This window comes from Ranitomeya imitator, chromosome 7 (genome assembly GCF_032444005.1).
Source record: "Ranitomeya imitator isolate aRanImi1 chromosome 7, aRanImi1.pri, whole genome shotgun sequence".
Taxonomy (NCBI): domain Eukaryota; kingdom Metazoa; phylum Chordata; class Amphibia; order Anura; family Dendrobatidae; genus Ranitomeya; species Ranitomeya imitator.
The window spans coordinates 170,818,110-170,835,419 of NC_091288.1; the positions used below are offsets into that span (position 1 = coordinate 170,818,110).

Below are 17,310 nucleotides of genomic sequence, written 5' to 3' on the forward strand. Positions count from 1 at the left end.
ACAAATACAGATGAAAAAATTGACTCCCAGGACCATGGACAAGGGAGTAAGTCAGTATTCCGCGAGTCCCGAGACCTACCTCTTGCCTGACGGCAGGCGCAGCTGCTGTTTTGATTAACCAGCCTGGCCCTGATGTGACATCATCTTTGCGGGGTGGCCCACACACAGAATTGTGCCAAGCTGGCTAATCAAAAGGGAAGTCATAGATGCTGTCAGGTAGGAGGCGGTTTACAGGGCTGCCATCCAGCAACCACAAAATACTGTCCTGGCCGATGAATTTATTCAATCATGTCTAATCGCAAACCATGATTACGGTCTATGACCTATGACTGGGCTTGTCAATCTTTTTTTTACTGATTGGCTCACCTGTTAGACCAAAGTAATAACTGGACCTCACCATCGGTGATCAAAAGCCTCAGCAAAATAACAAGTACTGCTCAGTGTGCATTTTGCCTCCAGAACATTGTACAACATAAAGATAGACACACAATTATGTTACTAAATCCTAATGTGCTGCAGTCATGTATAAGGCTACGTTCACATTTGCGTTGTGTGTTGCGTCGGCAACGCATGCAAAACGCATGCAGAAACGCATTGTTTTGTGACGCATGCGTCCATTTTTGGCTTGATTCTGGACGCAAAAAAATGCAACTTGCAGCGTCCTCTGCGCCCCGACGCTTGCGCCAAAAATTACGCATGCGTCACAAAACGCAAGACAACGCATGTCCATGCGCCCCCATGTTAAATATAGGGGCGCATGACGCATGCGTCGCCGCGACTGCGCCCGACGCAACGCTAATGTGAACGTAGCCTAAGACTGCAATTTACAATCACATTTGTGAGCTGTGTGCCTTCAATGACTTACTGGTGAGGCCCTCGTCACAGAAGAACTGGTCTAGTGGTTGTTGGGTATGTTCTGGAGACTGCTGGCATACGGAGGCTTATATGCCATGCATCCTTGGTGACACGGTATGCAAATTATCTCTTCTCCAAGAGAAAGAAGGCTTTCTCGTTCCACCCATTCGATGGTGTTCTTAATAGTCCGTGTCAGACTCTTCAAGGTTCTTGTGTATGCAGAGTAGGATAAGTCTTTTACACAGTCAATCAGTAACCCTACTGTGTACTGATGAGTGGCAAGAACCTGGAAACAGTTTCCAGATTCAAAGCCGCAATTGTCTGTAGGCTGCAGCCAATCCATCACTAATGAAGTGTCAAGCATGCCGTAATCCATGGAAAAGAGTGATGCCTTTTTAGTGCCAAAGTAAAACCCAAAACAGGGTCTTATTTATATTTTTGTCTTAAGAAAAAATATTGTGGCCAAAAAGTTGTATGTACCCAAAAATGGTTCTAATAAAAAATCAAATCACTCTGCATTTAAAAAAAAAAACAAGCCCTTACACGGGTTCATCTACAAAGCTAAGGAGTATGGCTAGACAAAGATAAATGATTTTTGTTTAAAAAAATAAAAATAAAAAATGTTTGTATAGTGCAGTGATAGAAAATACTAAGTGTCTTGAGTGGGATGCGCCGCAAACGATGTCCCGTTCCAGTCATCTGCCATTTACAGCAAATTACATGCCTCAGTGGTCAGACGAGCGAAGAGCAAGAGCGGGACATTTCCTTCTGTCCCAGTGGAGACCACCAGTACAAGAAAGTCCCATCAGATGAGAAGTTAGAACAGGACATAGCTTATATGGAATTCTTCTCCCGCCATCTTCATTGCTTCCCTATTCAGAGACTGTATCAATAATTGTGTTCCTCCAACAATAAGATTTAGATGTTCTAATAATCGTAAAAAATGTTCTTTCCATTAAGCTGAACCTGGCAGGACTAGATTTGCTCCTTTTACTTTACTTTTTTTTTTTGTTTTACAAACCCCATTAATTCAAGCATGCAATTAGCACTGGCATGAAGATCAATCAAAGCATTTACTTATTAAAATGAAGATTGCCTGGTGGATGGGAATGCACTTTTAACAGACTTTTAATAGTACATTAAAAGGAACCGTAAAACGACTCCAATTTCAGATGGCTCAGGAACATTTCTGACATTGTCTTATTTTTTTGCTTATTTGGAATTACTAATTTAATCAAGTTACTTTTTATTGGTAATTTGGTCCCCTTAACATTTTGCAGTATTTCTGGGACTTAACTTTATAATAAAATCTGTATTTTACTGTGCGTCATCTTACTGATGGTGAAAAAATGTGTTGGCTGAATGGCCATATAACTATTACGCTGGCATTTAAGGTTGGTGCGAATTGATTCACAGGACCTGGGTCCATTGGCCACATCAGTAAGGCTACGTTCACATTTGCGTTGTGCGATGTTGCGTCAGAGACGCAACGCACAACGCAAACAAAAATGCAACAAAACGCACGCTAAAACACTGCGCTTTGCGACGCATGCGTCCTTTTTTGCCGAAAAATGGACGCAAAAAAAATGCAGCTTGCTGCGTCCTCTGCGCCCTACGCTTGCGGCAAAAAAACGCATGCGTCGCAAAACGCAGCACAACGCATGTCCATGCGCCCCCCATGTTAAATATAGGGGCGCATGACACATGCGTCGCCGCAGCGGCGCCCAACGCTGCGTCGCACAACACTAATGTGAACGTAGCCTAATCTGTGGACTCTAGATTCGAGCAATGAGAATCACCTCCTACCTCCCAGCATCCGCAGCTTTCCTTTTGATTAGCTAGCCTGGCGTGATGTTATGAGGCACATATGATTTCGCGCCAGACCGAGTGATCAAAAAAAAGCTTTGCGTGCTGGGAGGTAAGAGACTGTTCTCAGGTTTCCCGTCCAACGGCCACATATTACTTATGTGGCTGATGAACCGGGTCCTAAAAATTAATTCTCGCCAAATTTGCTTGTAACACGACAAATATCAGGGATGATTTTTCACCATAGTGTTTTCCTGGTATAGTTTGTTAATATACCCACAAAAAACAATGGATTGTGAGCAAAGCCACAACACAACCAAAAAACAAAACAGCAATATAGATAGTAATTCATCTTGGAAAACATTGTCATAAAAACCAAAAAGAAAATATACCATAGTTACAAATCTTAAATATATCTGTACAGTGACATGTAAAAGTTTGGGCACCCTTGGTCAAAATTACTGTTATTGTGAACAGTTAAGCAAGTTGATAAAATGATCTCTAAAAGGCCTAAAGGTAAAGATGACACATTTCTTTCGTAATTTAGAAAAAAAAAAAATATAATAATATATACCGTATATACTCGAGTATAAGCCGACCCCCCTAATTTTGCCACAAAAAACTGGGAAAACTTATTGACTCGAGTATAAGCCTAGGGTAGGAAATGCAGCAGCTATCTGTAAATTTCAAAAATAAAAATAGATGCTCCATACCGTTCATTATTGCCCCATAGATGCTCCATATAAAGCTGTGCCCCATATAATGCTCCATACTGTTCATTATTGCCCCATAAGATGTTCCATAGAAAGCTGTGCCATATAGAATGCTCTGCACCGTTCATTATTGCCCCATAGATGCTCCATATAAAGCTGTGCCCCATATATCTATTGCTCTGCACCGTTGATTATGGCCCCATAGATGCTCCATATATAATGCTGCTGCTGGTGCTGCAAAAAAAAAAAATCACATACCTCTCTTGCTCAGGACGCCGGCGCTGTCAATATTTACCTGCTCCTCGTGCGGCTCTGTCTCCAGCACTGACGCTCAGCAGAGGGCGCGCACTGACTACGTCACCGCGCCCTCCGACCTGAGCGTCACTGCTAGAGGACGCTGCAGACGGAGCCACACCGGAGCGAGGAGCAGGTAAATATAGCGCAGCGCTGCGCTCCCCGTATACTTACCTGCTGCGGCGCGGTCCCTGCAGTCCCTGGCTTCCCCGGCGCTGCAGCTTCTTCCTGTAATTGAGCGGTCACAGTTACCGATCATTTACAGCAATGAATATGCGGCTCCACCCCTATGGGAGATGGAGCCGCCTATTCATTTCTGTAATGAGCGGTGCCATGTGACCACTCAGTACAGGAAGAATCTGCAGCGCCGGGGAAGCCAGGGACTGCAGGGACCGCGCCGCAGCAGGTAAGTATATCTACACAGCCCCCGCTCCCCCTCACCTGCCGACCCCCGGGTATATGACTCGAGTATAAGCCGAGAGGGGGACTTTCAGCCCAATAAAATGGGCTGAAAATCTCGGCTTATACTCGAGTATATACGGTATATATATATATATATATATATATATATATACACACATGCACACACACACACACACATATATATATATATATATATATATATATATATATATATATATATATATATATATATACATATATATTTTATTTTTTCTAAGGAAAATGTCCCGATGCAAAAGTTTGGGCACCCTTGAAGATTTGTATGCTCAGAGAACTTCTGATCATGTTGTGTTCACTATCTTTGTAAGGAAAGGCCAGGTGATGCAAACTTCCCAGCTTTATAAAAACTCAACCTCCTCTAACCTTGTGCCAAAAATCAGCAGCCATGGGTTCTTCTAAGCAGCTGCCTAGCACTCTGAAAATGAAAATGCACTCCGGCATCCGTTCTGACTACTGGTGGACATCGCATCTTGCTCCGGACTCCGCTCCCAGCCCATTTCACTTGTGGGAGTGCGACATTAGCCTGAACATTATCTTCTAAGTGACCCTTACCAGATTTATTCAGCACAGTGACCAAACTGCATCTGTTTACTCTTTCAGTACGTAACTGAAGAAGGTCGATTAGACCAAAACGTTTTATTGGTACTACACAATAAAATACAAAGTTACACGCATTTAAGTTGAGTGCCAGGTTCTTTTACATTTGGGTGTATAAGATGACCCCCGTCTTATACGGCGAGTATATCCCAAACTCCATATTTTCTATGAAAAAGTCGGGGTTTGTCTTATACGCCCAGTCGTCTTATACACCAGAAAATACGGTACGTAAATGAACATCTAAACAAGCCTGAAGCATTTTGGAAACAAGTCCTGTGGACTGATGAGGTTAAAATAGAACTCTTTGGCCACAATGATCAAAGGTATGTGGAGAAAAAAGGGCACAGAATTTCAGGAAAAGAACATCTTGCCAACCATTAAGCATGGGGGTGGATCAATCATACTTCTGGGGTTGTGTTGCAGCCAATGGTACAAGGAACATTTCATGGGTAGAGGGAAGAATGGATTCAGTGAAATTTCAACAAATTCTTGATGCAAGCTTAACACCATCTGTAAAAAGAAAGCTGAAGTTGAAAAGTGGATGGCTTCTACAAATGGATAATGATCCTAAACACACATCAAAATCCACAATAATCTACCTCAAAAGGCAGAAGCTGAAGGTTTTACAATGACCCTCAGAGTCCCCTGATCTGAACATCATTGAAAATCTGTAACTAGATCTCAAAATAGCAGAGCATGCAAGATGACCCAGGAATCTCACAGAACTGGAAGAATTTTCCAAGGAAGAATGAATGAAAATCCTTCAAACAAGAATTCAAAGACTCTTGTCTGGCTTCGAAAAGTGTTTACAAGCTGTGATACTTTCAAAAAGGGGGTGCTACTAATTACTAACCAGGCAGGGTGTCCAATCTTTTGCATCATCCCATTTTCCTTTTTATAATTTTTAAAATGTAAAAGATGTAAATAATTTTTTTTTTTGCCTAAAATGCAATGGAAATGTGACAACTTTAGACCTTTAAGGCTTCTTTTACATATACCGTGTTTTTGGCGGACCGTTATTGCGGGCCATATCGCCGCAATTTTCATGGTCTGCCGCAATAATGGACCGCAAAAAACTTGCGGATCGACGTTTTTCAGGTTTCCAATACTATGAAAAAGTATTGGGAAAAAAAAATGGTGTTCCGCAGAACTGGAAGTCACGGTGCACCGCAAAAACAAACTTCCATTATTTTTGCAGCCCCATTGATTTTCAATGGTATCCGTATCCTTAAGCCGTGAAAAATATCGAGCAAGCTGAAAAATATCGAGCAAGCTTGATATTTTTTCACGGCCGTAAATACGACCGTACGGCGCTCCTACGATTTTTGGTGGCCTGTTTTTGCAGCCCCATTGAAATCTTTTGGGGCTGCAAAAACACAGCAAGTGTAAAAGAAGCCTTAGAGATCAGTTTATCTTCAACTTGCTTAACTATTCACAATAACTGTAATCTTGACCAGGGATACCCAAACTTTGACATACCACTGTAACATCTTGACCAGTGCTACCAGAGCTGGGTCCTCAAGATGCCAGAAAGGAACATTCACACAGGTTGGTACTGGTGCAGCACAGTAGCAACACAAATGTTTCACTGACACCATAAAGACGCACCCTTGATGTGCAAACAACTTCTTTTTCAGGCAGGCAAATTTACCTAGTTTTTCAAGCGGAACATGCTTCAGAAATCACCTGAAGCTTCTTTTTAAGCACTTATTTTTGGTTGTCTGAGCTCTTTCTCAGTGTTTTCTAAAGGAATTATCCAGACTGTTTGCTTTTTTTTAACTCTATTGCGCAATGAAGAAACCGCTAGTGTTTTTCAAGCAAAAACCGCTGGCAAAATGCTCCAAAAAACACTCTGGCATCTTTTTAGCCTTTCCATTGATTTGTATCATATACCATGTGCAGAATTATTAGGCAAGTTGTATTTTGATCACATGATACTTTTTATACATGTTGTCCTACTCCTAGCTGTTGAGGCTTGAGAGCCAACTACCAATTAAGTAAATCAGATGATGTGCATCTCTGTAATGAGGAGGGGTGTTGTCTAACGACATCAAAATCCTATATATGGTGTACTTAATTATTAGGCAACTTCCTTTCCTTTTTCCTTTGGCAAAATGGTTCAGAAGAGAGATTTGACGGGCTCTGAAAAGTCCAAAATTGTGAGATGTCTTGCAGAGGGATGCAGCAGTCTTGAAATTGACAAACTTTTGAAGCGTAATCACTGAACAATCAAGCGTTTCATGGCAAATAGCCAACAGGGTGGCAAGAAGCGTGTTGGGCAAAAAAGGCGCAAAATAACTGCCCATAAATTGAGGAAAATCAAGCGTGAAGCTGCCAAGATGCCATTTACCACCAGTTTTGCCATATTTCAGAGCTGCAACGTTACTGGAGTAACAAAAAGCACAAGGTGTGCGATACTCAGGGACATGGTCAAGGTAAGGAAGGCTGAAAAACGACCACCTTTGAACAAGAAACATAAGATAAAACGTCAAGACTGGGCCAAGAAGTATCTTAAGACTGACTTTTCAAAGGTTTTATGGACTGATGAAATGAGAGTGACTCTTGATGGGCCAAATGGATGGGCCAGAGGCTGGATCAGTAAAGGGCAGAGAGCTCCACTCCGACTCAGACGCCAGCAAGGTGGAGGTGGGGTAATGGTATGGGCTGGTATCATCAAAGATGAACTTGTGGGACCTTTTCAGGTTGAGGATGGAGTGAAACTCAACTCCCAGACCTACTGCCAGTTTCAGGAAGACAACTTCTTCAAGCAGTGGTACAGGAAGAAGTCGGTATCGTTAAAAAAAACAAAAACATGATTTTCATGCAGGACAATGCTCCATCACATGCCTCCAACTACTCCACAGTGTGGATGGCCAGTAAAGGTCTCAAAGAAGAAAAAATAATGACATGGCCCCCTTGTTCACCTGATCTGAACCCCATAGAGAACCTGTGGTCCCTCTTAAAATGTGAGATGTACAGGGAGGGAAAACAGTCCACCTCTCGGAACAGTGTCTGGAGGCTGTGGTGGCTGCTGCACGCAATGTTGATCATAAACAGATCAAGCAACTGACAGAATCTATGGATGGAGGCTGCTGAGTGTCATCATAAAGAAAGGGGGCTATATTGGTCATTAATTTTGGGGGGTTGTTTTTGCATGTTAGAAATATTTATTTGTAATTTTGTGCAGTTATATTGGTTTACCTGGTGAAAATAATCAAGTGAGATGGGGATATATTTAGTTTTTATTAAGTTGCCTAATAATTCTGCACAGTAATAATTACCTGCACAAACATATATCCTCCTAAGATAGCCAAATCTAAAAAAAAAAAACACTTAAAATATTAAGCTTTGATATTTGAGTCTTTGGGGTTGATTGAGAACATAGCTGTTGATCAATAATAAAAATAATCCTCTAAAATACAACTTGCCTAAAAATTCTGCACACAGTGTAAAATACAGAGTGTCTTCAGAGAGGAAGCCACCTGAAGAATGGCCAGGTCACTTCTTTATCCTCTTTGGAAAACTACGGTAAATTGTTTAGAAATGCTCAAAAGACTAAACATGTGAACTGCAAGTCATATGTACATACACATGAATATATATTCGTTCTTTTGAGCATTTTTCATGGCCATGGGGACTCTAACATATTACTTGAGCACGCCCGAGATACTCGAATGACACCCGAGCGTGCTCAGCTAACACGATATCAGAGCATGTTCGCTCATCATCAATTATGTCACATTCCTATACAATGGTGCCCATCAGACAAGGCAGTATAGAAAAACAGACTTTGCTTTTCTGTTCGTCAAGGGCAATGGCGCCTGTAGGAACAGAACATGACACCGGTGTGAACAGACCACAGGTTACACTGTGTTCTTACTATGTTGTTACTCCAGATCACCTTTGACTTTTCTCCTTGGGCACCTTTCTTAAGTTGGAACACATACTCGTTGTAAGACTTGTTGTTTCCCACAGACTTTGGTTCCATGTATTTGTGTGGCTGGAAAATGCGGTTGCAAGTTCCAATATGGCAAAGACCAATGTTGAATGAGTAGACTTTGTATCTAGCGCTGCCAGTCGTTGAATTTGTTATGGGTACCCAGCTGTTTTAATGCTTTCTCCGACTGCCAACCCCATTTCAACTACTAAAGATAAAACCGTATTCAGCTAAAATCAACAGACATGCTTCCTTCCGTACACTCAGCAAGGAGCGCTCTGCTCCAAGAATAATAACACTTTATCCCGCTGAACTTTTTGTAGACGCCGGACATTGGGTCACATATTCTACCATTAGATGAAAGTTTATGCTTACATCCTAATACTCCTGCCTTCTAGAGAAAGGAAAAGGTTGGGATGATTATGTATTGCCATACATTTATACATTTTACAATGGTTACTGCTGTCTACAGCTCTCTTTATTACAACTTCCTTTTCAGAGGGCTTGAAGGGAATAACTACCTTTAGTTGTCATTCTGTTTTTAGCTTAAAAAGTATGTTCTCATTAATTTTGTATTGTATTTTATTGTGGTTGGAAATCATATTTTCTGATACAGCTTTCCAAATCCCCAATGTAGAAGTAGATCAAAAAGAAATTATGCAGTCGACCTGCGGCCACCACTAGAGGGAGCTTACTGCATACTGTGCTATTACGGAGTTGTGTGTAAATAGTATTTGGTGAGCTCCCTCTAGTGGTAGCTACAGGTAGAGAGCATATTATCTCTTAGATTGGAGCTGCGTCTGGTTTTTTTTTTGTTTTGTTTTTTTTAAAGGTGTTAACCATTTTTCTGAAATTGGAAATGTCAAGATTATTAGGGATCGCTTTCCTCCTCTGTTATTCATCATCATTAACAATCCTTTTCCTCCTTGGTGTTTTAATGATGGCGTGAAGACCTCATCCTATGAGGATGGATGTTCAGTTTGCTTGTTTTTTTAAACATTGTTCTGCTAGTAATGTTCATGACACGCATCTAAGTGTCTAAGCAAAAGCCAAGTCCTAATTTATGGGCACCATTTTGATTGTTGATGGAGTTCTTTGCTCTGTATAATGAACCGATTGCATCCAGGAAGACGGAGCAGTGCAGGATGTGTGAATTCTTGGTTTTTGAAAAGTTTTATACAGAAAGGCCTTCTTTAGAATAGACCATCAATAGCAGATAATTGAAGACCAGGCTCCTAGCATGTTCACCGATTATTTGATTGAAAGAGACACGTCCATCAAGTATCATGTCTCCTTCGTTATGTATCAGACGCAGCGCCATATAGTGGCTATGCCTGGTACTGTAGCTTTGTATTGCTCAGTCCCATGCAAGCGAATGGGACTAAGCTGCAATATCAAGTGGAAAATGATTGTCGCTGTTGGATCCCCATTGATCTGATGTTGATAAGCTATCTTCACCATTGAATTAAGGGAAAATCGCATTATCAATAATTTACTGGTTTATGGAAGTTGGCCAACTCCTCCACTTTCTCCCCGTTCTAGTTTTGATGTCCAACATTGTGTCTGTTGTGTCATTAGCAATCAATGAGAGGGGTGATCCGTAGGGAGACTTTATACAGCCAGATAGGTGGTAAGGTGAGCATCAATGCTGAAAAGGTAAGGACTCTAAGCCTTATTAACCGAATTAACCGCTCCGTGTTTTGCGCTCTGTCTTGATATCTAGCATGCACTCATTGTCTCTGTGATTGCTGCTGTTTCAATGTGTCTTCTAACCTCTGTGTTCCCTCCTCTGTGTCCTCTCCTATGTGTTACATCCTCTTATGACCTGTCGCTGTGTTTCCCCCTAGTAAGATCTGGCAGGAAAGGAAGACGGCGAGTCTTTAGTCTGTCGGAGGCAGACAGTCACGGAGGACACTGGGTTTAGGCTCTCCAACTGCACCCGCCTCAGTGAGTCTCGTAAACTCTAGCGCGTCTTCAGCCCATTCCATGAAGCATATCCATTGATAACTTAGAGCATTTCTAATGAAAATTGTGTGTGTGCTTAATGGGGTTGTCTCATCATCTTAAATGAATAAAAATGCAAAGTGTTCCGAAAAACTAGCAAATTTGCAATTTACTCGTTGAAAATCGTCTTTATTTTGTATTTACTATTCATTGCCATTGCCCAGATTGCTGGACACAGCTGCAGTCTATCAGCAAAGCACCCCCACATTCTTCTCTTCCAATCTATCTTGTATCCCAGGATGTGTATGACAACTTATAGTGCAATCCATATTCTTGCCAATTTATTATGTAACTCTATATTTCCTTTTGATCTTGGGGCTTTAAAAGCCCAGCCCTAAATATAAAGAACAGAGACTATTTGGACAGACAACGAGCGTTTGTCTCTCTGATTATTGCTTCATCGCTTAGGTACCTATAAGACAGAACACCTGGGTAGGTTAGAAATCCCGTCTCTAACATAGGCAAGGAGCGCAGGGCTTACAAGCATGTTCCAATAGAGCTTGTAAGCGCTGCTCTGGATGCGGCCAGCTTCAATGTCCTCCAATGCTGAAGAGGTAAAGCTGTATCTGCTCTGCATCAGCAGAGTGTGCACAGTGTGGGCTGGTGACACAGGCATACCGCCGCTCTGAGCTGTCAGTCAATCAGCGCACTGACCCCCAGGAAGATGGAAGCCAAGAGGCAAAGGAGCAGTGTGCTGCCTTTTAACAACTTGAGACAACCCCTTTAAGTCATCTGGAGATGCTGTCTTCTTTAAAATTACTATTACCATTAAAATATCAGTTTATTCTTTACATAGATACTAGTTTCTTTCTACATTTAATTAAAGAAAAAAGGGATAGTGAGCATGGAGCAATATGACGCATGCGCGCTACCGCACTAATTACGGTCTATGAGAGTAGTGGTTGAGCACAATCACTCCCATTAACGTTAATACATGCTACAGCTCCATTCAGACAGTGGACACAGAGCCCTTGATCTCCGGGTCGGTAAGAGTTTTGGTACTTGGACGATCTTACGTTCATCATGCATCCATTACACAGATGATGAATGTTAGTGGGGTAAAATCTGTAAAGAGAATCTGTCACAAGTTTTTTGCTACCCCATTTGAGAGCAGCAAGATGTAAAGGCAGAGACCCTGATTCTAGCGATGTATCACATACTAGGCTGCTTGCTGGAGTTTGCATAAAATCACTGTTTTATCTGCTGCAGATCTCCAGTTCTTTATGAACAGCCCCGCCCCCACCACTGATGGGCAGATTTCTACCTATGCACAGTGAATACAGAAAGCAGCCAATCAGTGATGAGGGCAGGGTTATATATACTGTAGGCTCATGAATACGGAGGACTACATGGCAGCAGGTGTATTAGTCTGCTAGTGATAATCTCCTGGTTATAAAGAAGTGGTTTAATAAAAAATGAAATGCAGCAAGCAGCTTAGTAAGTGCCGCATCACTGGAATCAGGGTTTCTGTCTCTATGCTGTTCTCGAATTAGGTGGCAAATACCTATTGATAGATTCTCTTTAAGCATTCACTTTTACTGGGGTACTGTGGGCTTTGTACCATAATTCCTTTTTGATAAGATTTCTCTATCTAGATGTATAGTAGCCGTTACCTGAGGTGCCGTGAGCAGAGATCTGTTAATAGCTTAGGAATTGAATAATTCTAATACACATTTATTTAATTGTAGTTCCATTGTCTGTGTGAATATAACAGTTAATGAAGCATACCATTGAGAAGGCAAAAATGTTTTTTCATTTTAATTTTATTAAATAAATTTGTCAATACTTCTTTTTTTTTTTTTTTTTTTAACTAGTAGAGACACGTTCCAGTCCCCATGGCTGATACACAGCCACAAAACATGTAAGGATTGCCTGACAAACTGCTGTCTAAGGCTACGTTCACATTTGCGTTCTGCCGGGCTGCGTCGGGCGCAGCCGCGGCGACGCATGCGTCATGCGCCCCTATATTTAACATGGGGGCGCATGGACATGCGTTGCGTTTTGTGACGCAAGCGTCTTTATTGGCGCAGGCGTCAGAGCGCAGAGGACGCAGCAAGTTGCATTTTTTTTGCGTCCAAAATCATGCCAAAAAAGGACGCATGCGTCACAAGACAATGCGTTTTGCATGCGTTTTGGTTTGCGTTGTGCGTTGCGTCGCCGACGCAGCACCGCACAACGCAAATGTGAACGTAGCTTAACAGCACCGAAACATGTGGCACTGGGGACTCGAACATGTCACTGGAGCAGTTTATTCTTTTATTTCCATTTATTCTATGACAGTGCGTGTGAATAAAAACAGACTAACTGAATCCTTCTAAGCTCTATGTAGATACAGGAGGGCTCTTCTCCCTGCATGAGTTATCATTAGAACTACAATTCTACATCACTACACAGTCCCTGGCAGGGGGGATCAGCAGAACAGCTGGGTCAGGAGCTGAAGAGGGGGATGACTCCTGCAGGTAAAAAGAGACTTTCTGTTTCTACATAGAGTTTAGAAGGATTCCGCTAGTCTGCATCATTGTTGAGGACTGAGCTCCAGCGTGCTGACATAGAATGGAGAGGTGGCCAGGCCACATACGCATGCATGGCTCTCCACATCTGTTTTTATGGGTGTAACGAAAACCGCCGTAATCAGAAGCATGATAACAAAATCACAGGCTTACAGCCGAGAATTGAACTCTCCCTCAATATTGGAATGCTCGTACTGGTAAAGTGATCAAGTTCAATACTAAGTCTATGGAAGGAAATTGCTACTTCTCTATTTCATCCTCATTGATTAACCACAGGCAGACCTACAAGTCTACGGTACTTAAAATGTTTGTGGTTATAGACTATTTTGATATGGCCAGGGTGTGATGCTGTGGTTTACTTTCCAAGAAAATGTGTATGTTTTGACCACGTGTAGAAATAATAATCATCAGTCTGTAAAGTGAGTTGTCTCTCGACAGGTCCTTGCTTTACTCTACTTTAATTCCATATATCATATGGAATTCAACTAATTGCTTGTGTGTTTTTTATTGGAAAGTCTGAGCTATACCATGTAAAGTACTCGTGTACAATATTGGTCAAAAGTTTGGGTGCAGCCGTTCATGCAATGGTATCCCTGGCAGCAAAACCACAAAGCACCACATAAGGAAACAAGGAAAAATGTGAGAAACAAATCCTAATATATGTTAAACTAGCTGAAGAGCCCGGAGTTGCCTGGGCATAGTAAATATCTGTGGTTAGTTATAGCACCTCACTTCTCTTATTTTCCCATCACACCTCTCATTTTCCCAATCACATCTTTCATTTTCCCCCTCACATCTCTCATTTTCTCCCTCACACCTCTCATTTTCTCCCTCACTCCTCTCATTCCCCCCTAGCACTTGTCATTTCGACCTCACATCTGTCATTTTCCAATCACTCCACTATTTTCCCTCACTCCTCATTTTGCACTCACACCTTTTCATTTTGCACTCACACCTTTTCATTTTCACCTCACACCTCTCATTTTCACCTCAGTATATACATGTTTGTCATCTCCCTTATATATAGTATACACCTGTATGTCATCTCCTGTATATAGTATATACCTGTATGTCATCTCCCCTGTATATAGTATATACCTGCTGTGTGTCATCTCCCCTGTATATAGTATATACCTGTGTCATCTCCTCCTATACATTATATAGTATATACCTGTATGTCATCTCCTTCTATATATAGTATATACCTGTATGTCATCTCCTCCTGTATATAGTATATACCTGTGTCATCTCCCCTGTATATAGTATATATCTGTGTCATCTCCTCCTGTATATAGTATATACCTGTATGTCATCTTCTATATATAGCATATATCTGTATGTCATCTCCTGTATATACTATATACCTGTAGGTCATCTGCTCCTGTATATAGTATATACCTGTGTCATCTCCTCCTGTATATAGTATATACCTGTATGTCATCTCCTCCTGTATATAGTATGTACCTGTATGTCATCTCCTCTATATAGTATATAACTGTGTCATCTCTCCTGTATATAGTATATATCTGTGTGTCATCTCCCCTGTATATAGTATATACCTTTGTGTCATCTCCTCCTGTATTAGACCTCGTTCACATGTTATTTGCTGAGTATTTTTAACTCAGTATTTGTAAGCTAAATTGGCAGCCTGATAAATCCCCAGCCAACAGGAAGCCCTCCCCCTGGCAATATATATTAGCTCACACATGCACATAATAGACAGGTCATGTGACTGACAGCTGCCATATTTCCTATATGGTACATTTGTTGCTCTTGTAGTTTGTCTGCTTATTAATCAGATCTTTAGTTTTGAAGGATAATACCAGATTCTTGTGTGTTTTAGGGCGAGTTTCATATGTTGAGTTGCGTGTGGCGACATGCGTGTAGCAACTTTTTGTGTGTCGAGTTGCATGTGACAGGTTAGTGTAGCAAGTTGTGTGCAGCAAGTTCTGCGTATGGCGAGTTTTATGTGTGGTGCCTTTTGAGTATGTGCAAGTTTTGTGTGAGGCAACTTTTGCATGTGTTGCAACTTTTGTGCATGTGGCAATTTTTCCGCGTGTGCAAGTTTTGCGTGTGGCGAGTTTTCCATGAGGTGAGTTTTGTACTTGTGGCGAGTTTTGCGTGAGCCTAGTTTTTGCATGTGACGAGTTCTGAGCAGCGACTTTTGTGTTTCGACTTTTATCTGGCGAGGTTGGTGTATGTGTGGTGAAATGTGTGCTGAGGGTAATATGTGTTCAAGCATGTGGTAGTGTGTGGCGCATTTTGTGTGTGTGTTCATATCCCCGTGTGTGGTGAGTATCCCATGTCGGGGCCCCACCTCGCTCTCACTCTTTAAGTCCCCCTTGTTCACATCTGGCAGCTGTCAATTTGCCTCCAACACTTTTCCTTTCACTTTTCCCCATTATGTAGATAGGGGCAAAATTGTTTGGTGAATTGGAAAGCGCGGGGTTAAAATTTCACCTCACAACATAGCCTATGACGCTCTCGGGGTCCAGACATGTGACACTGCAAAATTTTGTGTCTGTAGCTGCGACGCCTCCAACACTTTTCCTTTCACTTTTTCCCCATTATGTAGATAGGGGCAAAATTGTTTGGTGAATTGGAAGGCGCGGGGTTAAAATTTCGCCTCACAACATAGCCTATGACGCTCTCGGGGGTCCAGACGTGTGACTGTGCAAAATTTTGTGGCTGTAGCTGCGACGGTGCAGATGCCAATCCCGGACATACATACATACACACACACATACATTCAGCTTTATATATTAGATATTAGATTCCTCAAAGTACCTTCATTTTACTTTGATGACAGTTGTACACACCTTTGGCATTTTCTTAAGCAGCTAAAGTATATCAGGTAGTCATCTGTAATGGCTTCCAATGAACAGATGTGCCTTGTCAAGAGTTTTTTTGTGGAATCACTGAAAGTGTTTGCGATTATCAATCAGGGGTGTTTTGCAGAGGGAGTATTTGTATACAGTTCCATAAATTACTGAGCCCTGTTTCACAACTATTCTAAGCCAGAATATGGAAGGAACCTTTCAAGTATGTAAACAGAAATTACAGTCCATCATTACTTTAAATATAAAAAAAACTGTCACATCCAAACATAAATCAGGTCTGAACAGGTGCTTACCTAGAGTCGCCAACTCATATAAAATGAAACAGTAGCGCTATAGCATGCAAACATAACATATAAGAATTGAATTGCATTACCGCACTTGAAATATGAAAAATTGAGAATGCTTAGCGCATAAATTGGCCAATTCATGTGTACCTGGCAGCCACGTTAAGGCGATTCTCGTTGCCAGGACCTAATGCCAATCATCTCCTAGACTGAAGTCCACACCTCTATGGGAACATAATGTGAATCCTCTCTTGGACTGAAATCTATATCTCTGTGGAGGGGTAGAATCCTGCTGCAATTAAAAACACCTAAGGCTAAGGGGCGTAGTGCTCAGTCAGAAGGCTAATACAGATATAAAAAAAAACTGACCGTCACATCCAAACATAAATCATATATATATTCAGTACACACCAAACGTTTGGACACACCTTCTCATTTAAAGATTTTTCTGTATTTTCATGACTGAAAATTGTAAATTCACACTAAAGGCATCAAAACTATGAATTAACACATGTGGAATTATATACTTAACAAAAAAGTGTGAAACAACCGAAATTATGTCTTATATTCTAGGTTCTTCAAAGTAGCCACCTTTTGCTTTGATGACTGCTTTGCACACTCTTGGCATTCTCTTGATGAGCTTCAAGAGGCAGTCACTGGGAATGGTCTTCCAACAATCTTGAAGGAGTTCACAGAGATGCTTAGCACTTGTTGGCCCTTTTGCCTTCACTCTGCGGTCCAGCTCACCCGAAACCATCTCGATTGTTGATTGGTTCAGGTCCGGTGACTGTGGAGGCCAGGTCATCTGGCGTAGCACCCCATCACTCTCCTTCTTGGTCAGATAGCCCTTACACAGCCTGGAGGTGTGTTTGGGGTCATTGTCCTATTGAAAAATAAATGACAAATTCTAACAGTCCATTCAGTAGGACTATCAGCTGTGTATCCACCAGACTTCTGCTCAACACAACTGATGGTCCCAACCCCATTTATAAGGCAAGAAATCCCACT

At 41.6% G+C, this 17,310-nt stretch overlaps 1 protein-coding gene across 1 annotated transcript in view; it reads left to right on the forward strand.

Annotated features, from left to right (window-relative positions):
* The window catches only part of CLEC16A (C-type lectin domain containing 16A), a 285,953-nt gene that overhangs the window by 253,517 nt on the left and 15,126 nt on the right, over positions 1 to 17,310 (forward strand). Inside the window, exon 23 of the mRNA XM_069734042.1 lies at positions 10,516 to 10,611. Coding sequence (XP_069590143.1) covers positions 10,516 to 10,611 — 96 coding nt within the window. The remainder of the gene's footprint in view (positions 1 to 10,515; positions 10,612 to 17,310) is intronic.